The 21,430-nt window shown below is 51.0% G+C and overlaps 3 protein-coding genes across 8 annotated transcripts; 2 read left to right on the top strand and 1 right to left on the bottom strand.

Moving 5' to 3' along the window:
• Positions 1-735: 735 nt before the first annotated feature.
• Positions 736-4,245, bottom strand: TCF19 (transcription factor 19). Its single transcript, XM_054568676.1, has 4 exons — positions 4,080-4,245; positions 3,107-3,672; positions 1,657-2,215; positions 736-1,095 (listed from the first exon to the last, which is right to left on the bottom strand). The coding sequence occupies exons 2-4, from the start codon at positions 3,342-3,344 to the stop codon at positions 1,086-1,088; spliced, it is 807 nt and encodes a 268-aa protein (XP_054424651.1). The 5' UTR covers positions 3,345-3,672; positions 4,080-4,245; the 3' UTR covers positions 736-1,085.
• A 239-nt stretch (positions 4,246-4,484) lies between these two features.
• CCHCR1 (coiled-coil alpha-helical rod protein 1) lies at positions 4,485-17,943 on the top strand. 6 transcript variants are annotated; one of them, XM_054569056.1, is made up of 18 exons: positions 4,485-4,638; positions 5,681-5,747; positions 5,826-6,039; positions 7,230-7,533; positions 11,529-11,692; positions 11,792-11,927; positions 12,061-12,171; positions 12,368-12,490; positions 12,960-13,070; positions 13,187-13,293; positions 14,941-15,053; positions 15,219-15,264; positions 15,410-15,546; positions 15,675-15,863; positions 15,948-16,049; positions 17,002-17,153; positions 17,257-17,425; positions 17,671-17,943. In XM_054569056.1, the coding sequence occupies exons 2-18, from the start codon at positions 5,732-5,734 to the stop codon at positions 17,781-17,783; spliced, it is 2,307 nt and encodes a 768-aa protein (XP_054425031.1). In that variant the 5' UTR covers positions 4,485-4,638; positions 5,681-5,731; the 3' UTR covers positions 17,784-17,943. The 6 variants fall into 6 exon arrangements, with proteins under 6 accessions (XP_054425031.1, XP_054425029.1, XP_054425032.1 ...); XM_054569054.1 differs by having other exon boundaries at positions 12,368-12,517; XM_054569055.1 differs by having other exon boundaries at positions 4,487-4,570; positions 12,368-12,517.
• A 1,194-nt stretch (positions 17,944-19,137) lies between these two features.
• PSORS1C2 (psoriasis susceptibility 1 candidate 2) lies at positions 19,138-21,017 on the top strand. The gene is made up of 3 exons (XM_054568675.1): positions 19,138-19,173; positions 19,953-20,055; positions 20,662-21,017. Exons 1-3 carry the CDS (start codon positions 19,171-19,173, stop codon positions 21,015-21,017), a joined length of 462 nt encoding a protein of 153 aa, XP_054424650.1. The 5' UTR covers positions 19,138-19,170.
• The last annotated feature ends 413 nt before the right edge of the window (positions 21,018-21,430 follow it).

The raw sequence follows: 21,430 nt of genomic DNA, 5'->3' as shown, positions 1-21,430 counted from the left end.
GGTGGGGGGAGGGGGCTCTTGCTCTGGAACTGTTTCCTTGATGTGGGCAAGCCTAGGTAGGAGTGGAAATGGGGTGGACAGACTATACTGAGATAAGGATTTCCCAGTAAGAACTGGGAACACTGCTTTGACAGTGTCTTGGCTTGGTGTGAGGTTCACAGAAGAAAATCAATGTTATGATACCTGGGTTGATCACACAGGACCAGGCCAACATCTGCTCTGGCTAATTTACCAGGTTTTCTCTTCCCTGGCAGTATAGATACACTTTGTTTTATTGTACTTAACAGAAGGGTCTTTTCAAATTGAAGCCAAGGCCCTCCACCAGTGAAAAGATTATACCTCACTTTATGGTGGTCTGAGACTGAACCCGCAGTATCTCTGAGGTAGGCCTGTATTGGTGAACTTAAAAGTTTTGCCATCTACATGAAACTGACCATACCCCAACCACCTAATTTAAAGGGCAATGGATGTTTCCTTTTAAACTAGAATCATTAATTACCTGGATTCCTTTTTTTCCATCTCCTACCTCCAACTCACCACATATACTTGGACTTTTTCAATGAGCAGGTTTGTATGTCTCTTCCTTTTCTGTTCATCTCCCATTTCCCTACGAACTCACATTTTTTAAGAAAAAAAAGAATTCACATTTTTCAAACATTTCCAAGTCCATTTTTCTAAGAATTGGAAAGCAGGGAGTATCAGATTCATTCTTTATTTGGAAATGAAAGCAAACCTCTGAAAAGCCAGGCCACAAACATGGTCAAGTGGTAGGATTAGTTTGGGGGCTGTGCCCTAGGTTTGCCCAGAATGCCTTAGGTGGTGTCATCCAAGTTAAGGACTCACTTGTTCAGGTCTGCGGTTTACATATTCCCAGGCATGGATGGTTGCTGCAGCTGAGTGCTCTGATCACAAATCTTTTAGGGTCCATGCCAGGATCTACAACTGGGAACAGTGGGAATTTCCAGCTCACTGGCAACTTCCTGAAGGCAGAATTGTCTTTGGCAGGAAATAATCTCTTCTGTCACCTTTGCCATGAGGGCCTGTTTCAGACCTTGAATCCACAGCAACGGACCCCTGCTCTGTAGTCATTCCCTCCTGGGGAGGAAAGGGAAGGAGGCACTTCTTAGGACCTACTGGCATTCCATTGTGTCCCCCCATGGCCTGGAGTACCAGCTCTGTCTTCTGGCCCCTTGGTGGTAGGCGTTAGGTCTAGGTGCCCGTGTGACACCCTAGGCACCTGAAGTCAGCCTTCCTGGCAGCCTGGATGCTGTAGCCAATACAGGCTACATGGAATAAGATGTCATATCTATCACACTGAACCCAGGACACTGTTTCTTGGGGTAGGCAGCACCAAGGGGCTTCACTGGGTGCTTCAGAGGATGCCAATGTTGATTTCTGAAGAGAGTGACAAAAGCCAGGGTCACTGAAAACCTGTTGGAGAAGCCTAGAACTTTACCTGGATAATGGAGTGAACCCAGATAGATTCACCTGACTAATGGTGAACCTGGTTAGTAGAGCTAACCCAAGTCTTGCCATTCTAACATCTGTTCTGTCCAACCCCCCCTATCTCCATCACCAGCCGGGGGCCACCTCCCAACCTGAGGTTCTAAAAAGGAATGAAAGCAGTGAAATATTGAGACACCCATCTCCACTTACCCACTGGATGTCAGTGGGGTCTTCTCTACACAGAGTTTCTTCCTGGGCTCTCGAAGGACTGGTCGGGGGCTTGCAGGAGCCTCTCTCTCATCATCCAATTCTGCCAGCACTCGGTGAGCAGACTTCCTCCGATTTCTTGGGTTTGGGGCAGAAGGGGTGATCCCCCCTTCCACATGGGGAGTGCAAAGAGCCAGGCTCTGTGGCCCACCCCCAGTCCTGGAGAAGGTGAGGGGCTGGGGCTGTAGCTTGCTGAGGCTGCCTATAGAGTTGAGGATCAGCGTGGCTTTTGGTGCAGGAGATAGGGTGATGAGGGGGCGCTGTGGAGCCCCCTTTGGGGGCAGAATGGGCTGGAAACCAGCCTCAATTCCCTCTTCTCCCATAGACCGTGGGAAGGTAATGGCAGCGAAATCTTGAGGTTTTACTCGGACTTGCTGAAACATGAAGTAGAACTCTGAGGGCCTGGTTCCTGGGGGCCCTTCTGGGCCAAAGGTCAGAAGGTCACCATCACTCAATTCCAGCCTGTGACCCCTTGGGAGTCGGACATTGTTGACTAAAGTCCCTGTTGATAGTGGGGCACCAGACAGATACAGGGAATGACAAAAGCAAATGACCATTTAGGAGTGAAGATATCCAGCCCTGTCTGATTTTCTGGGGAACATTAAGAACATGACACCTGTCATCAAATTCTCACATTCTAAGTTCCTCAGCAGGTGACATCAGATATTAAGCTCATGCCTTCCCACAGAACATATAGAGGGAACAGACCCATCCTTCCATTATCTGAGGTCCAGTTCTCAGTAATGCTCACTAATCCAGTTCCAACCCAGCATAGCTCAGACTCTGGGTTCCAATCCTGACTCTACCACCTACCAGTTCTGTGACCATTCTGTGATCATTTCCTTGTCTGTAAAGTAGGGATATTCCATGCACTTAAAACAGTGCCTGGTTCAATAGTAAATGAGTACTGGAAACTGTTGTTGTCTAATCCCCACACACTTCCCAAACAGACCTTATAAAGTCTTCCATTTTACTTCAAAGGAAACAGACCCAGAAAAGTGAAGTCAAAGGCCTGAGGCTGAGAGTGACCACCTCTGCATCAGGGAGTAAGACACATATCCATATTATTCAAACACATTTCAACATACCCTAACAGGAACAAGGTGCCTCAGCAAAGGTCTGGAAACTGAGTCAGGCCTGAGCTTGGGTCCCCCAATGGCCACAGAACATCCCCACTGCTATTTCCCTGATGCTGCTCCAGGCCCTGAACAACTTCCCAGCCCCCGAACAACTTCCCAGCCCCGGTATGAGCTAAATGGGGACCAGCAAGTCAGAGCTGTAGAGAGCTGACACTGCATGCTTCTGGTGGAAAGACTGAGGTCTGGACTACCTTGCACATCAAACCTGATAGAGAGTTCAGGAGGCAGGTCCTGAACTGCTGCTTACTGCTCACCTTGGCTGCTATGGTCCTCCAGGCTGACTCTCCAGTCATCACCCTGGAGCTCAGCATGCAGCTCCGCATGGACTCCAGAGATGAGGCCGGGCTCCTGTTGGGGCCGCAGGGCCACATCACATAGGTCGGCCCTGCAGCCCAAGCGGTAGGTGCAGCCAGCCCCGTTTGGAGGGTGGAAAGTATAGAGGTCGCTGCCCCCACCGCCCCCTATGCGCAGCAGCTGGAAGCAGGGCAGCATGGGCAGTGCCCACTCCACACCACCTCGTCCACTTCAGGGATTCATCACCTTTGCCACTCCTGAGCCATGCACGGTGGCCTAGGTTCACTTTACGTCTGATGCAAATTTGAGCTATGCTTTGTGCAATTTTAACTTTGAAGCACAGTCCCTGAGCAGTGCAAATTCAGAGTTCAAGGATCCTAGGCATGCAGTGCAAAATTGGCTGTCAAGAAGCTTCAAAGCTGAAAAATTTAGGGAAGGTTCTGAGGCAGTGCAAAAATGAATACGTCCTATGGCACCTTGGATGAACCGGATCCTCAGGCTGCAAAATATTCCAGGAGTCTTCAATCTGTGCAAGGCAACATACCATTAGGCAGCTTCTGGGAAACTGCAAACTGTAGTTGTATATGGGGGGAGCTCCTACTTCTGTGCAAGACTAACTTGTCACCTCAATGTAATTTGGAGAAAAGCTTGTTCCTGTCAGACATGCTTATCCTAATAGAGTAGCCAGCCATCCTGCTCGCCCACGCCTTGCTCTTGGGGCCAACCCCTCCCTCACTCATAACTAGTTAGTCACACCCCGCCCCCCCAAAAGAAAGTGCCTATGCTCTTCAAACGGGCCCCTATGTTCTCCAAAAAACTGGACCTAAACCCCAGGTGCCCGGATTCTCTGAATGGGATAAAAGAGAGCTACCCAAGACCATGCAAGGAAAACCGTGCCTACTCCCTGCCCGCCCAGCCCAGTGTCGGATGTACCGCGTGGTGCAGTCTCGGAGTGGTCTCTTCCAGCACTGCTGGCCTGTACGGCGTCCGGGACCCTCGGGCTCTGGCCCGGGCCGGCGCTCCGCGGCTGTTTTGACAGCCAGGAAACCGGGCCAGGAAGGGGCACCGTCTCTGCGCGGGCAGCCCCGACCCCGCCTTCGGAAATCCTGGGTCATAACCTCGTGCTGGCGAGCCCGCGCCCTATACCGTTTCTGGTTGGTCAGCTCCTGTGGCTTCCTCCGTTCCATTGGCCAGAGTCCTCTATGTCCCGCCTTCCACCTTTTCTGATTAGTTCACAAGTTTTCCCGGGTTCCCGGAGTTGGGAGGAGCCGCCAGAGCGCGGAGATACCTAATGCGGTAATTGGACCCCGCTTTAGACAGTACTGCGCCTGCGTGTAGCTCTGCTCTTCTCTCTTCCGGTATGAAACGTGCTTTCTGAGCTGCCGCCAGCGGGCCCGCTCTGCCTTGCGCAGGCGCAGTCAGGGGTGAATGCCGGCCGGGTGCTAAGTGTAAGGGGTGTGACCAAAGGGCGTAGGGTGCTCGCTCGTACTCGGTGAGGGGTGGTTCGGGAGGTGTCGGTTGGGGCGGGAAGGGGCAGAGAGGGGGTGCAGGCGTGGGTTCCGGGGTTCACGGGAAGAGGGGGCCAGGAGCCAGGTGAAAGGAACGGAGGAAGTGGTCCGAACAGCTTTAGAGCTCAGGGTCCCGCAAGGTGAAGACTGGGGTGTCCTGGGAGTGGAGGGCCGAGAACCGCTTGAGTGCGGTTGGGCGAGAACATGCTGTTGAGCCGAGATGAGGGTGAGAGTGAGTGAGGGAGAAGAGTAATGCCTTCGGGGAGGCGGGGGGAAAGCAGATTAGGATGTAGCAGGGGAGGGATCCCTAACTGGGGGGAAATAGGTAAATTTGGGTGGAAGAGTGGGAGACTTTGAAGAGCCCTCTGGAGAGAGGGGAGGTGGGCGACAGGAATGGAAGCTGAACAGATAGACGGAAACTGAGAGGAAATTGCTGGAAGGATTTGGAAGAGGTGGCAGAAAGCTGGCTTTTCTGCCCAGGGATCTAGGTATCCTGGATGCCCAGAGGTCCTGGGGCAGCCGTCCTGCCTAACAGGGGCTTTGTCCATCTGGCGCCGGGCCTTGGGCCAGTGCATTAATAGAGAGTGACCCAGGAGTCTTGGCTTCGTGGTGTGTGGGTGGACTTCCCCAAGACATGGAGGGGACGCTGGAGACTGGGCTCGCTGCTCCTGCACTGCCTATCTCCTTTCTCACCTGTGACCAGGAATGGCAAAGACTAGACATTTGAGGAGAGTAAAGGCTTTGCCCAGACCTAAAAGTTGGAGTAAAGCCTAGCAGCACCCTCTCAGCCTGTTTCAGTAAATTCCCTCCCACCTCATGGTTATTGCCATGGTTCTGTCAGGAACCAGGTTGGGTCAAGCAGTGATCTTTGGGTATTTGCTACTTCTTTTGGGAAGTAGGAAAAGAGGAATTTAGAATCTGGTGGACCTGACTGTTATTTGAGGATTATGACTTTGTTACTTTAGGGGCTTTATCTTTGGAATGTGACCTGAAAGTTGAATTGCCCTTGTTTCTCCTATTGTCCAGGGGAACATAGATGGATGGACACAGAATCTAGAGACTTCAAGTAATGTGGAGATGTTTCGACCTTCAGGTCTGTGGGACCTGGCAAGGGGACTGGTGATTGTCTTTCACTGAGAAAGTGATCATTGTTTTCCTTGTGATTCCTCAGGTTCTACTGGGCTCATTCCCCCATCCCACTTCCAATCTCGGCCCCTTCCAACCTTTCCAAGAATGGCTCCCAGCTGGGTCTTAGACATTCCTGTGGTCCAACCCCTGGCCCATCGCGAAGTCTCAGAGAGGCGGCCAGACAACCAGAGACCTCAAGTGGTCATGTGGGAACAGGATGTTTCTGGTGATGGACAGGAGCCAGGGCAGAGAGGCAGGTAGGGTCTACTGTCACTGTTTTTTCAGGCTTGCTTGCCAGTGACCCTTCTTTACTGAAATAGATTCCCTACCCTATTTCAGACCTTAGTCCCATAATTTGTTCATTTTCCTATAGTAAGTATTAGTACCTACAATGCATAAATGCTAATAAGAGCATGCTAGACTCTGGGGACAGGAATAAAAAAAAAAAAATAGGAGAAACCCAAATATCAAGGAATTTAAAATCCTAAGGGGAGAGACAAATTGACCAGCAGCTGATCATAACAAGGCAAGATGAAGACATTCAAATGAGAGTCATGTACTATGCTAGTGTGGACTTATTCTGAGTACATGCTGTTGGAGCCGGCTGTGCTATTTGTTGATATATTGTCTGCAAAACTTATCCTTGGTGTTTCCTGTGTGTCTTTTCCCTGATGTACTGGCATGTCATTGTGCCATTGTGTTCTAGAGTGGGATTATGGGTGGACCTCATGAAAGAGGAAGGAATGTGGTGATGAAAAGGGAGCACTGGAGTGGGTGTCAGGAGACAGAGGCTCTATTTCTAGTTTGTCTGCCAGCTACAGGTCCTTTGGCCAGTTGCTTACTTTATGTAGGTTACAGTTCCCTGCTTTAAAAATCCAGTGGTTCTGGGCCTCAGTGAGGGAGCTGTGCCAAGAGCTGTGTTATAAGCTGCTTTAAACTTAATATGACACTAGTAAGACTGTTCTCTAAAGGCTGGGACTATTAATTTATTGACATAATGTCCTCTCAGACATCTCATATATTATGCCTAACACTCAATGAATGCTTTCAGCCAGCACCTGGCCTCGCTGTATACTGGAAGCCTTGAGCTTTCTTTTCCAATATTTCCTCAACTTCTTGCCCTTAAATCAGAATTCAGAAGTCTCTGCATGTACTTCCAACCTCTTCATTTCAGAATGTATGTCCTAATGATGTGCACATTTGCTGTTAAGACATTAGTCTGTATGTAGCTCTTTATAGAGAGCCATGTTCCATGATCTCAGCTAGGCTTTAGGTCCTGTGAGCCCAGACACCAGGCCTAATATGCTTAGTGGGGCCTCGAGGAATGACAGTGGAGATGGAAATGCAGAGATCCCCATGGCCCAGCTTTATCTCTGTCTCTGTCATGCCTATGGCCACCTTCCTAGTCCCAGAGACAGGTCTCACCTGTGCTAACCTGTCTTTCAAGGTCCGTGGAGCTACAGGGGTCACAGGCCTTAAGCCAGCAGGCTGAGCTGATCTCTCGGCAGCTGCAGGAGCTACGGCGGTTCGAGGAAGAGATCCGGGTCCTGCGGGAGACCTCACTGCAGCAGAAGATGAGGCTGGAGGCCCAGGCTGTGGAGCTGGAGGCTCTGGCACGGGCGGAGAAGGCTGGCCAAGCTGAGGCAGAGGGCCTGCGTGCTGCCTTGGCTGGGGCTGAGGTTGTCCGGAAGAACCTGGAAGAAGAGAGCCAGCGGCAGCTGGAGGAGGTTCAGAGGCTGCACAAGGAGAAGGTAAAATGTGGCAGTGGAAAGGGCTTGGCTTCACAGAGGGGAACTGGGCAGTGGCTTCCCTGCAGAGAGCACATATTGAAGAAAAGGCCTCCATGAGCAGTGGAGTGATGAGAAAATGTTGGATGAAGTTGAAAAAACGTGATCTGAAAGGAGGGAGACCTTGGTGTTTGGTTGTACTCAGATTGCCCTTTTTTTTTTTTTTTTTTTAAAGATTTTATTTATTTTTAGAGAGAGAGGAAGGGAGGGAGAAAGAGAGAGGGAGAGAAACATCAGTGCATGGTTACCTCTTGCGTGCACCCTACTGGGAGCCTGGCCCATGACCCAGGCATGTACCCTGACTGGGAATTGAATCGGCGACCCTTTGGTTCACAGGCCGGCACTCAATCCACTGAGCCACACCAGCCAGGGCCTCAGATTGCTCTTGATCCCAGGACGCACTACCCGAAACCCTCCTTCCCCTTGTAGTAGAAAGTAGTCTGTCTTCCTACTTCACTCTGGATACCCAATTCATCTGGCAGCACTTGGAGAAAGTGGTCCTAAGGTGGCCTGGGAACGTTATTCTTTTATTGCTAAGATAGGAGCCAGGTCTCTGAGTCCCTGCCCTTGTGAGTGCAACGGACAGCCTAGTAGGGGACACACATTCAACGCTATTTTCATCCTAAGTAATTGCCTGCAATTGGGAGAAGTGCCAGGAAGAAAGACAAGAGAGCCTTAAGTTGGTAGGGGAGTTAGGAAAGTCAGTATCAACATGTTGAGAAATGAAACCATAAAGATACTGGAAGAAAACTTGGGTGAATTCCTTGTAACTTTGAATGGAGAAGGTCTTTGCATATGAATCAAAGTCCAGAGCCACTAAGGAAAAGATTGGTATGTTGACTTTACAATGCTATACTTAGGAATGATAAAAATAAAAGGATAAATGACAAACTAGGGAAGAATATAGCTCATATCACAGGAAGAGGCTAATATCCAACTATGTAATGTGTGGCCTAGAAACTGATAAGGCGAAGTCAGCAATCCAGTCAGAAAATAAACAAAGGACATAGTTAAAAGAAAAATATAAATGGACTTTAGATTCGTGAAAGATGCTTAATGGTAAGAAGTTGAGGACTTACGGGCAAGATGGAGGCATAGGTAGATATGCTTTGCTTCGTTGCACAACCAGAAGAAGGACAACAACCAACTTAAAAATGAAAAACAACCAAAACTGCCAGAAAATTGAACTGTATGGAAGTCTGATGACCAAGAAGTTAAAGAAGAAACATTCATCCAGACTGGTGGAAGGGGTGGAGATGGGCAGCCAGTGTGGAGAGGACACACAGCAAGGTGGCGGCTGGTGGACCGGGCAACCCCACATTCTTGTGCAGATAAACTGGGAGGAGAGACAGAGCATGCAGCCCAGGGTTCCAGCACAGGGAAATAAAGCCTCAAAACCTCTGGCTGTAAAAACCTATGGGGGTTGTGGAGGTAGGAGATACTCCTGGTCTCACAGGAGAGTCTATTGGAGGGACCCATGGGGTCCTAGAGAGTACACAAACTCATCCACCTGGGAATCATACCAGAAATACCCAATTTGCTTGTGGGTAACAGAGGAAGTGACTGAAAGCCTGCTGAGAGCCAAGCAAGCTGGCAAGTGGCATTGTTCCCTCTTTGACCTCTCCCCCATGTACAGCGCCACAATACAGTGAAGTGGGTTGCCCTGGTGAATACCTAAGGCTTTGCCCCTTTCAACATAACAGGTGTGCCAAGACAAAGAAATATGGCCCAAATGAAAGTACAGATCAAAATTCCAGAAAAAGAACTAAACAATGAGAAGATAGCCAACCTATCAGATGCACAGTTCAAAACACTTGTAATCAGGATGCTCACAGAAATAATTGAGTATGGTCACAAAATAGAAGAAGTGAAGGCTATGTAAAGTGAAATAAAAATATACAGTGAACCAACAGTAAAGGGAAGGAAATAAGGACTCAGATCGATGATTTGGAACAAAAGGAAGAAATAAACATTCAATCAGAACAAAATGAAGAAACAAAAATCCAAAAAAATGAAGAGAGGCTTAGGAACCTCTGGGACAACTTTAAGTGTTCCAACATCTGAATCAAAGGAGTGCCAGAAGGATAAGAGGGAGGGCAAGAAATTGAAAACCTATTTGAAAAAATAATGAAGGAAAACTTCCCCAATCTGGTAAAGGAAATAGATATGCAAGTCCAGGAAGCCAGAGAGCCCCAAAGAAGTTGGACCCAAAGAGGGTCATACCAAGACATCATAATTAAAATGCCAAAGATTAAAGATAAGGAGAGAATCTTAAAAGCAACAAGAGAAAAAAAGAGTTACCTACAAAGTAATTTCCATAAGACTATTAGCTGATTTCTCAAAAGAAACCTTGCAGGCAAGAAGGTGCTGGAAAGAAGTATTCAAAGTCATGAAAGGCAAGGACCTCTACATCCAAGATTACTCTGTCCATCAAAGCTATCATTTAGAATCGAAGGGCAGAGATAAAGTGCTTCCCAGGTAAGGTGAAGTTAAAGAAGTTCATCACCAACCCCTTATTGTATGAAATGTTAAAGGGACTTATCTAAGAAAAAGAAGAAGATCAAAACTATGAACAGTAAAGTGACAGCAAACTCACAACTATCAACAATTGAACCTAAAAAGCAAAAACAAAAACAAACTAAGGAAACAACTAGAACAGGAACAGAATCACAGAAATGAAGATCACATGGAGGGTTATCAGCAGGGAGGGGGAGGGGAGAGAATGGGAGAAAAGGTACAGGGAATAAGAAGCATAATTGGTAGGTACAAAATAGGGGAGGTTAAGAATAGTACAGGAAATGGAGAAGTAAAAGAACTTATATGTACGATCCATGTATGTGAACTAAGGTGAGGACAGTGCTGGAGGGAGGGAGGGTGCAGAGCAGAAGGGGATAAAGGGGAGAAAAAATTGGGACAACTGTAATAGCATAATGAATAAAATATATTAAAAAAAAGAAGTTGACACTTGTGCTGAATAGAAGTTGCTGGTGAGGCATGTGGGTTGGCAGTGGGAGCTGAGGTGACACCAGGCAGCATGTGGGACAGGAGGCAGGCGGAGGGACTTGAATGCAGGAGCTGAGCAATTCTAGATGGTGGTGTGGCCTGCGCAGCTTTGGGGATCCATTCGAAACATTATCGTAAGAACAATGAGTAACCAGTAAAAGGTTTAAAGGGAAATGGCATGATCAAATTGCGATTTATGTCCAAAAAGATCACTGGCTGTGGTATGGAAATGGGGGGAAGAGGGACAGACAGGAGATGAGGACAGCCATGTTTCCTCTTCAGTCTGTCCCATGACTCAGTGACCCTGACACCAGTAAGAGATGCAACAAGAAAAGGATGTGACTTCTGCCTTCCTAGAGCTTCCTTTTGATTGGGCTGTGGTAGATAACAAGGTCTTCTCAAATGACAATACGTGCTGGAAGGACAGGAACAGGTGGCAGGATGGAGCAGTGGTGGTTGGGATTGGAAGGTTGTGGGAGGCCTTCCCAAGGAGGAACCAGGAGAGCCACAGCAGATGGGCTCAGAGAAGTGGGCAGAGGCCAAGGCATGGCGGAGGGTGCGGGGGGCGCTTCGCAGGCCATGGGGAGAAGCAGGGTTTTGCTTGGAATACCATGGTGAGCCACTGAGAGTTTCGAAAGACTGATCAGGAGGTTGTTGCTGTTGTCCAGGCCAGAGGTGAGGGTGGTCTACCTCAGGTTGATGGCAGGAGGCATAGAGAAGTGAAGATGTGATTTGGGGGAAGACCTAACAGGAACTGCTGATGAGTTGGAGTGTGATGGGGGAGTAAGTCTCCAGGGACAGTCTCCACTTGCTGTGTACTGTTGGGTGATGTGTTGGGCTGTTGTCTAAGGGCACAGGAAGTGACCTTAGGGGACACTAAGGCCAAAGTTTGGGGAGATTTGGAAAGCCCAGATGTGGGGGTGAGCTGGCCCCTGCTGAGCCCCCTCTCTCTGCAGCTATCCTCCTTGACACGGGCTCACCAGGAGGCTCTTTCCAGTCTGGCCAACAAAGCTGAAGGCTTGGAGACGTCTCTGAACAGTCTGGAAACCAGGAGGGCAGTGGAAGCCAAGGAGCTGGCTGTGGCCCAGAGGGAGGCTGAGCTGCTGCGGAAGCAGCTGAGGTAAGTGGGTGGGTTGGCCCAACGGGGGGCCAGCAGTTGGGTGGGTCAGGTCTACAAGGTGCCCCACTGATGGCTACCCTATTTCTTCCCTAATCCTAGCAAGACCCAAGAAGACTTGGAGGTTCAGGTGACCTTGGTTGAGAACCTAAGGAGATACTTTGGGGAACAAGTTCCCCCTGAGGTCCACAGTCAGACATGGGAGTCAGAGCGACAGGACCTCCTAGAGACTGTGCAGGTGAGAGTGCAGGGTGCATCTTGTGGAGACCAGGGTGGGGCAGGGGTGGAATGGGAGGCCTCAGGGCCTGGAGGGGGTGCCCCAGGAGAGAATGGGTACAGAGAGGTCACTCTCTGCCCTGTCCTGCCGGCAGCATTTGCAGGAGGACCGGGATGGCCTACACAGGACAGTGGAGCTGCTGCAGGTGCGCGTGCAGAGCCTCACCCACATCTTGTCTATGCAGGAGGAAGAGCTCATCAGGAAGGTAGGGCCTTTGCTGGGTGCCTCCCTGTGGGTAGGAGGGTGAGAGGGTGTGACCCTGCCGAGAGCTTCCCTCCCTGCACACACCCCTCTTCCTGCTGTGGCTCCTGTTGCCTGCTTAGCACAGAGAAACCAAGATGTGATCTCCTTCCTCTGCTCCACCAGGAGCCTACGGTGTCTCTGTTTCCTCTGCTCCCCAGGTTCAGCGTTCAGATTCCCTGGAGCCTGAGTTTCCCAGGAAGGTCCAGTCCCTGCTGAAGCGCTGGCGGGAGAAGGTGTTTGCCCTCATGGTGCAGCTGAAGGCCCAGGAGCTGGAGCACAGAGTGTGTGTGGAGCATCTGAAGGGACAGGTTGCTTGGCACCTTCCTTTCCATGTTCTTCCTCCCAACTTGCTCATCACATATGGGGTAGCATTTCTTCAGCCAGTGTACTGAGTGGCTACTACATGCTGGGAACAGCCCTGAGCAAAGATAGACCTTAGATTCTGGAGCAGACAAGCATATAATTAGGTAATGTCAAGTAATTATGTGTGCTGTGAAGAAAAGGGTGACTGAACATGTGGCAGAGACTGGAGGGTGGCCTTAGGATGGTGAGGAACTACTTCTCTGAGGAGGTGGCATGGGCAGGTCCTCAAGGTGTGGGAATGTGGAACATGCTTTTGGAAGGAAACCTAGATTCAGTCTCCATGCCTAGGAGCCCAAGCTTCTTGTCTCTCTGCATGGTGTTTTTTCAGGGACCTCTTCATGTACCCCTTCATTCCCAGTGCCCTGCCTTTTTCCTCCCCTCTCCCAGGTGGCAGAGCTGCAGGAAAGAACTTCAGCCCAGAGTCAGGAACAGGCCATCCTGCAGCGCTCCCTGGAGGACAAAGCTGCACAGTTGGAGGTGGAGCAGATGGGCACCAAGGTCAGTGTCCTGTCCGTTTATGCAGCAGGCAGGAGCCAAGGGAGGCCAGAGAAGCCCCAGGTCCATGGGTCAGGGTCCCAGGGAAAGGACCCTTTTCTTTATCACCTCCCTCCTAGGCCCTGCAGATGGAGCTGAACCGTGCCCAGGAGGCCTGGTGCCGGGCGCAGCAGCAGACAGCCACAGCTGAGGAGCAACTGAAGCTTGTGGCCAACACTGTCAGCAGGTGCCTGGGATAGGGGTGGGTGGGTAGGATTTCTGCTTCTCTAGCCTCCCAGAGATGTTGGAGTTTAAGAGCCTCAAGCAAGAGTGGCTGGAAAGCTGTCCATTGGAGGATGCAGGGCTGGAGGTATTTAGCCCTGTAAAAGTTCCTGTGTTTGTTTTTTCTGGTGTACCCCTCTCCACATTGATACCAGGGTCTCTTGTGACTGCCACTGCGTGTTTGGCTGGAGGTGAGGCAATGCATCCTCCTGCATTTAGTCCAGCAACAGCTTGAGCTAAATAGAGCACTGGGAGGATCCCACCTTCACAGTCTTCCGGGATACTTGGTCTTTTTCTTTAAAATTGTACAGGCATGCCCTGATTGGTGGAAAAAACTTATCTATGTATTTTAAATCTGTACACTATTGGCTTCCAGAGAGTCCATCTAAAATGTATGATGGTTTCCTTCTTAATTGTAAGCCTGTGTCTCACACCAAGTTCCTCGGTGTTTCCTTCCCAACTCCTTATATAAGCTTTAGAAAGACCTGTAAGGAGAAGCACAAGCTTTTTGGTACTGGGTACCAGTCCTCCTTGCCTTGAACATTGCGGTACCTGGTCTGCGTGGAGCACTAGCACTCTGCTGGCTTGTCACCTGTGCTCTATGTTTCCTGTTAAACCTCGGCTCTTCTTGATGGATCCCATAACAAAACTGTGGGGTAATGTGGGCCTTGTTCACCATTCCTTTCTGGTGGATTGTACCTTAGGGACTAATTGAACTTTAAAAAATAAGAAAAGTTTTCAAACATGCATGGAATTAGTCTAGTTACAGTGAACCACCCAGGTGCAGTCCATTGCATATGCCTCCTACCTGTAGGAGAACGGAAAGGCATGTGTGGACAGTGTTTTCTTTTAGAACCAGGACATCACTGAAATGGATCTTGCTAATAGCTAATTGCCAACATGTCCACGAGGCATTAAAACACCCCAAGTTTGGCCTGTTACCAGGTTTGTTAGATAGTCTTTAGATGGCTTGGAGGCCTTATCAGAACATGGCTTTAATAAGAGCCACAGAAGGTGTTGGAATCACCCAAACAGTTTTCAGGTAGAAGTGGTCTCTGCTGTGTTGTTGGGATACAACCTTCTGCCTTTGTTTCTGTTTGTTTTTCTGTTCGCAAAGACTTGGCTTCCCTGGGGAGTTCCAGCCCTGTCCCTGGACGCCATGCCTCCTACCTGAGGGGGCCATGTCAGTCCCACCTGGGGCACCTGGCCTTCACTGATCTCTTACGCATAGACACCCAGTCACTTAATGCTGTCTTTGGGCAAGGGTCCCTTAGAAAGTCCCATAAGGTGTGTCCCATGAACCTCATGACTGTTTGTACTGCTGGGACCCAGAGGAAAAGCTTACTATAGACTTGGGGACCAGGAATAGCTGTGCTTTTCTAATGAGCAATTGCATCATTTTTATCTGACAAGCACTGGAGGGCTTAAGCCTCAAGTTTACCTGTTTTATTGGCTTGAGAGCCTGACACAACTTGGCTGCAGCTTTTTTTTCCTGGCTCCAATTTCCCTTCCCTGCTGCCCCGACCTTCATTGCAGGACAGGATAGAGGCAGGTCAAGTCCTTTGGGGAATGACACGGGGTTGAAGGGTCAGTGGCCTTGTACCTTGTCCAGCTTTCAGACCTGGCTCCAGAACACCATGGCCGAGGTGGAGCGGGCCACAACCCGGCTGCCCAGCCTCAGCAGCCGAGTCAGCTATGCTGTCCGCAAGGTTCACACCATTCGGGGTGGGTAGGCAACTGCCAGACCAGCCATGCCCTGCCCCACCAGCTCTGTTGCCCATATCCATCCTCCTGCCTTCTCATCAGTCCGTGCCTCCCTTTTTCCTTTACTCCGTCTCCCTTTTCCTGTACACACTCTTCTCTGTTGCTGTCTGCCTTTTTCTCCCCCAGGCCTGATGGCTCGAAAACTGACCCTTGCTCAGCTGCGCCAGGACAGGTGATGTTTGGGGCACTTGGAGGTGGATTGGATGTTGGTGGTGGGGCTTTCAGGTGTTGGTTGCTGGGACCCAAAACAAACAGGACTGAGAAAGGATGGGGTGTAAGGGTCGGCCAGCTGGGTGACTTCCCTCATTCTGTCTCAGCTGCCCACCGCCCCCACCAGCCGAGGATGTGAGCCTTGAGTTGGAGCAGCTGCGGGAAGAACGGAATCGCCTGGATGCAGAACTGCAGCTGAGTGCCCACATCATCCAGCAAGAGGTGGGCCGAGCCCGGGAGCAAGGTACGCCTGGCCCAGGGGTCCCTGAGCTTCAGCAGGGGCCTGAGTCAGGTACACTGGGGATGGAGAGGAGGAGGGAAGAGCTGGGGTCTAGGACTTGGAGAGGCCTGTGTGAGCCCACCCCTTCCCAGGGGAGGCAGAGAGGCAGCAGCTGAGTTCAGTGGCCCAGCAGCTGGAGCAAGAGCTGCGGCAGACCCAGGAGTCCCTGGCCAGTGTGGGGCTGCAGCTGGAAACAGCTCGCCAGGGCCAGCAGGAGAGCATGGAGGAAGCTGCCAGTCTGCGGCAGGAGCTGACCCAGCAGCAGGAAGTCTACGGGCAAGGTGTGCAGGAGGGGAGATGGGTGTGTAGGGGTAGGGACATGAGCCATGGCTTCCCCACACACCCCATGTACGCCTTCACCCCAGCTCTGCAAGAGAAGGTGACCGAAGTGGAATCCCGGCTGCGAGAACAGCTCTCAGAAACAGAAAGGAGACTGAATGACGCTCGGAGGGAGCATGCCAAGGCCGGTGAGGTTTGCCAGGGTGGACCAAGAAGTGTGGAGACATAGGTTATTTTAGAAACTTTCTGTAAAGCTTTCTGTGAAGTATGCAGGTGATAAAGTTACTGGGGAATAAGCACAGCTGAATTCTCAGGTGGCAAACACACAGGTTGTCAGCACCGAGACCAAGTGACCAGCCTCGGAACAGCTCCTAGTCACTCCCCTCCACAAAGGCAACTGCCATCTAACATCTCCCACCATTGATTACCTCCAACTCTTTCTCTCTCTCTCTCTTTAAGGATTTTATTTATTTTTTGAAAGAGGGGAAAGAAGGGAAAAAGGGAGAGGAACATCGGTTGCCTCTCGCATGCCCCCAACCAAGGACACCGAGGCATGTGCCCTGACAGGGAATTGAACCGGTAACCTTTCAGTTCATAGGCCAGTGCTCAATCCACTGAAGCACACCAGCCAGGGCACCTCCAACTCTTTATTAGGAAAAATTTCAAACACATAGCAAATGAAAAGAATCGTGTGATGAACACCCATGCCGCTCACTCACCTTTTGCCACACTTGTTCTTTCTCTGTACGCACACATCGAAATACACATTTCTGGGGAATTACTTAAATTACAAACATCATGACTGTTGACCTTCATCTACTGCAAAGAGAACAATTTTCTATAACCACAGTACCATTGTCACCCTTTAAGAATATGAACATGAATTGCACAAAATCTAATACCCAGTCCCTATCCAGATTTCCCCTAAGGGACTCTGGGAAGGTTGGGATGGGGAAGGAGCTGTGGGTTCACAGACTCATAGGGTCTTAGAGCAGCAGCTGCCTCTCCCACTGTGCAGAAGGGACAGACACAGAGCCAGGACCCAGTGGTCCTGCCCATCATTCCAGCCTTGTTTTCATGGTGTCTTGCTGCCTCTGGGCTGCCTCACACCTCTCCCCTCTGTGCCCCGGTTCCGCATAGTGGTTTCCCTGCGCCAAATCCAGCGCAGAGCCACCAGAGAAAAGGAGCGGGACCAGGAGCTTAGGCGCCTGCAGGAGGAGGCCCGGAAAGAGGAGGGGCTGCGGCTGACCCAGCGCCTGCAAGAGCTGGAGAGGGACAAGAATCTCCTGCTGGTAGGGGACGAAGGGGCTGGGGGCTGGTTGGGGAGTAGAGGTGTGGAAAGGGTATGGGGAGGCTCTACCCTGGCTAGGTGGTATTTAATCCTCTCCTTCCCAGGCCACCTTGCAGCAGGAGGGTCTCCTCTCCCGTTACAAGCAGCAGCGGCTGTTGGCATCTCATCCTTCCCGGGATAAGGGGAAGTCTGTGCAGTCTAGCCCCAGGCTGGTAGTGTCTTCAGTACGTGGACTTCCAGCAGCTGCACTCCCCCCCAGGAAGACCATAAAAGGTAATGGTCTAAGTAGGAAGGGACAGGTGGGAGGCACTTCTGGAACCTCTGCCCCAGACATGAATGCATGAGCCTTGTTCTCTGTGGCCCTGGGAGGTCCTCAGCCTCCTTTATTCATGCCTGCTTTGAACCAGAGAACCTCCTCCCTCATAACCCTCCCATGCTGTGGCAGCCCTGTTCTTGTGCACGTAACCATGATGACCTTCTCTTGTCTGGCTCCTGTCCTTTGGGGTCTTCTTTCTCAGGATCCCTCTGTGTCCTGCTTGATGACCTGCAGGGCCTGAGTGAGGCCATTTCCAAAGAGGAGGCTATTTCTCAAGGAGACAACCAGAACTCTTCTGCTTCTGTCCACCACTGAGCAGTTGGGTGCTGGGAGCACCTGGGAGCTCTGGGAGGCCCAGGGGGCCAGGAGGAACATGGAGAAGTGGGGTGAGGTTTGTGGGGTTCACAAACCCTCACTCCTTGGTTCACCAGCCACCAAGGTGTCTGTGAATTCTGTGCCTCAATAAAGATGACTACAGTAGGAGCTATTGCCTGGCCATGTTGTCTCTGGTAACACAAGGGACTTTTCTGTGCAGCCATCTCTCTAGGAAATGTGAGAGGCACTCCCATACACAGCTCTTTCTCTAGGTGTGGTACCTTTTTCAAAACCCCTTTCCTAGGTTGCTTGGGAAGTTTTTTGAGAAGCTTCAGGTTTTCTTTATTTTCTAGTTTAAAACTCTTTACCTCTAGAAGGTAATCAGTGCCAGAGTGAGGAAGATAAAACATTCAACAGCAATCTTGAGCGAGGCAGTGTCCAAGCTCAGGGGCCCCGGTGGGGGCTTGACAGGCAGGTCACTGCTCCACGTGCTGACGCTCAGTGGGAGTGGCAGATGGTGGACAAGCGCTTAAAGAACAGTGGAGCATTTCAAACAAATGCTGTGAGGAGACTATAAAGAACAGTGATGAGACAGAGGCTGGCTGTGGGCTGGGGCAGCATTAGGTGAGGGGACAGGAAATGCCTCTGAGGAGGGGACATTGTGCTGAGACCTGAGTAGAAAGGAGCAGGCTTTGCTGCCACTGGGAGGAGTCCCTTCAGGCCACAGGCAGGGCCAGAAGAAGAGGGCACTGCAGGGCAGGGCAGGAGCACTTAGTCTGCGTTAAGAGAAGGCCTGTCAGTACCTTAAAAAAAAAAAAAATTACTGATTTTGGAGAGAGAAGGGAGAGAGAGAAATGTCAGTCTGTTGTTCCACTTACACACTTGGTTTTGTGCCCTGACCAGGGATCAGACCCACGGTCTTAGAGTATTGGGATAATGCTCTAATCAGCTGAGCTACCTGACCAGGGCCCTCAGGACTTTTTAAACAGGGAAGCAGCCACACAATTTGGTTTACCTTTCTAAGAGCCCTGTTGGCTGGCTGTGGGGGGACAAGATTGTGGGTGTGGATAAGATGAAAGCTGTGGGTGTGGGGGAGGCTGGGAGAGATGCTCCAGCATGGAGGTGGGGTGTTTTGACATCTTGGAGGTAAGCCACTGAGGGACAGTGGTGTCCCTTACTGCTGGGGAGAGAAGAGATGGGGAACAACTTGGGGAAGAAGTGAGTTCTGTTTTGGACATACTACTTCTGAGAGGTTCATTAGTCCTGAAGGCAGAGGAATTTTCCTTCCTGAGGGAAAATTCTAGCAGGATTTCTGAGAGACTTAGATGCCTTGACTGAGACCTAAAGGATAAGGGCAGGGAGGAGGTAGGCAGAGTTGGAGCCAAGGATGCGGGGATGGGCTGGAGAAGCACAAGGAGGGTACAGGGGGTTCAGAGGCGGGAGGAGGAAGATGCTGGGATGATGGTAGTGAAGCGGCCTTTTTCTGAGGCTCTGGGCCCATGACTGATGGAACCAGCTCTGAGTTGGGGAGAAGGAATCAGGATGTCCTCATGTTTCCTCACTGGCAGGAGCCCAGGTGGTTCCTGGATGAAATTCCTCAGAGGTCCCCTGCTGGAGAGAGGCACAAATGGGTCCTGGGTTGGGGTGGGGGGAGAATTTCAAGGAATTTCAAGGAGGAGGGCTCAAAGTGGGGCATAGGAGTGGGGGAGGCTCTGTACTAACTGAGACCCTCTTGGTTGCATCCCAGGCGTTGAAAAGGACCTACCCTGCTCCCTGGTGTCCTGCCCCAGCTCTGTAATTAAAGTGCTTCCCCATGCCTGGTTGCTCCCATTCCTTGGCTTCCAGTGGCTTCGAGGAATGAAGGGTGGAAGTCCCTGTGATTACAGAGATGACAAGCAGGCATTGATTGCTGCAGGGTGTGTACAAGCAGGATGTGAAAACGTGGGGTAACAAAGGTCTAGGTCATCCACAGAGCTGGGTCGGCTGGGCCCTGAGCTGGGGACTAAAATAAGGGATGCCAACCTCAGAGGTTACACATCAGCTATGACCTTCCAAACATGTTTGACCAGTTTGGTTCTAATGGGATTCCTTGTGTCACTGGGCTGGCTCCTCCCCAGAGATTGGCCTCCTCCTCTCCCTAATTCCCTATAAAGCCTGTTGTGGTTCCCAGGCACCCAGGCTCAGCCCACCCCTGACTTTAGGGGCCAGGAGACAGCCATCATGCTCGACTGGAGGCTACTGGGGATCCTGATCCTTTGCCTGTACTCTAGAGGTGGGCTGGGAATAGAGGCCAGGGTGCAATTTGGGGTGATGCGGGAGGGTCAAGATGAGAAGAGGGTGACCACTAAGAAGGAGGGGGGTGAACTGGATGCATAGGGGTGGAGGAGACTCTGGGAACTTGCATGATGGGAAGAACTAAAGGGACACGGGAAGTGCATGTAGCTCAGAGTACATGTCTTACTGGATGGGAGGTAGCTCCATGTGGCCATTTAGGTCAGAATTCAGATGTGTGGAGCTGAGGTCTGTGTGAAGGAGGGGGGAGGTCATGAGGTGCCACATAGGGCCAACATGTAGACCATTTGGGGGCTGCAGACCAGCATAGGGGCTGTACCAGTGGGATGACCCAATCACAGTTGGAAAGAGCTTATTTGGGGGTCCTCTCAGTTTAAAGTTCAAGTTAATGGCTCAGGACAGTGTCTTTATATTATTTTAAGAAAAGTGAGTGTGTGGAGAGCTCTTTGAGAGTTACTTCGGAGGTCTGTTGGCTCAGCTCACGCTGTGTTCCATCCCAGACAGGCTGTGCTACCTGGGTCTGTAGCTGGCTGGGGGCTGGATCTGGCCCTCACTACTCTTTGCCTTTTTCCTTCCTCCTCTATAGGCATCTCAGGCAGTGGAGACCACCTCTCTCCCCCACCTACAGAGGGTGGACAGGAGGAGGGCTCCCCAACATTGCCTCAGGGTGCCCCAATCCCTGGTGACCCCTGGCCAGGAGCACCCCCTCTCTTTGAGGACCCTCCACCTCCAGGCTCTAATCGTCCCTGGAGAGACCTGCCTGAATCTGGAGTCTGGCCACCTGAGCCTCCTAGAACTGATCCGCCTCACACTCCCTGGCCTGATGATCCCTGGCCAGCAGGACCCCAGCCTCCAGAAAACCCCTGGCCACCTGCCCCTGAGGTGGATCACAGGCCTCAGGGGGAGCCAGACCTTGATCTGCCCCAGGAAGAGTACAGATAACCAGATCTCCCAGAGGCCACCCAAGCCCATCTCTACCTTCTGATTCCCCTGAATTCTTCCCTTCCTCATTCCCTCAATTGCATTCTGAACACTGAAGGTGCACTCTCAATATTTTCTATCTCCTCCTGAGATCCGTACTTTGTCTCCACATTTCCCTTTTGTTTTTTTCTCTGATAGCACAAACATGCACCCTAACCTTGGTCCAGTCCTCTCATCTACTTATCCGCACCTCCTCCTTTCCACTCTGAGGCTCCTGGGACCATCTGAGTCCCACCTCGTTCACCGCCACCGGCCCGGCTCCCCAGCTCCCCGGCACCCCAGCTCTGTGTTCTCTGCTGCCACCTGATGGTCTGCAGCTGAGAACCATCAGGAGACAATGATGGTGCTTCCATGAAATGGACAAATAACCATGT

This window comes from Pteronotus mesoamericanus, unplaced genomic scaffold (genome assembly GCF_021234165.1).
Source record: "Pteronotus mesoamericanus isolate MK-2021 breed Mesoamerican mustached bat unplaced genomic scaffold, CSHL_Meso_final contig_20, whole genome shotgun sequence".
NCBI classification, from domain to species: Eukaryota; Metazoa; Chordata; class Mammalia; order Chiroptera; family Mormoopidae; genus Pteronotus; species Pteronotus mesoamericanus.
Note: the sequence above shows the minus strand (reverse complement) of the source record. Positions and strands in the feature narration are given on the sequence as shown.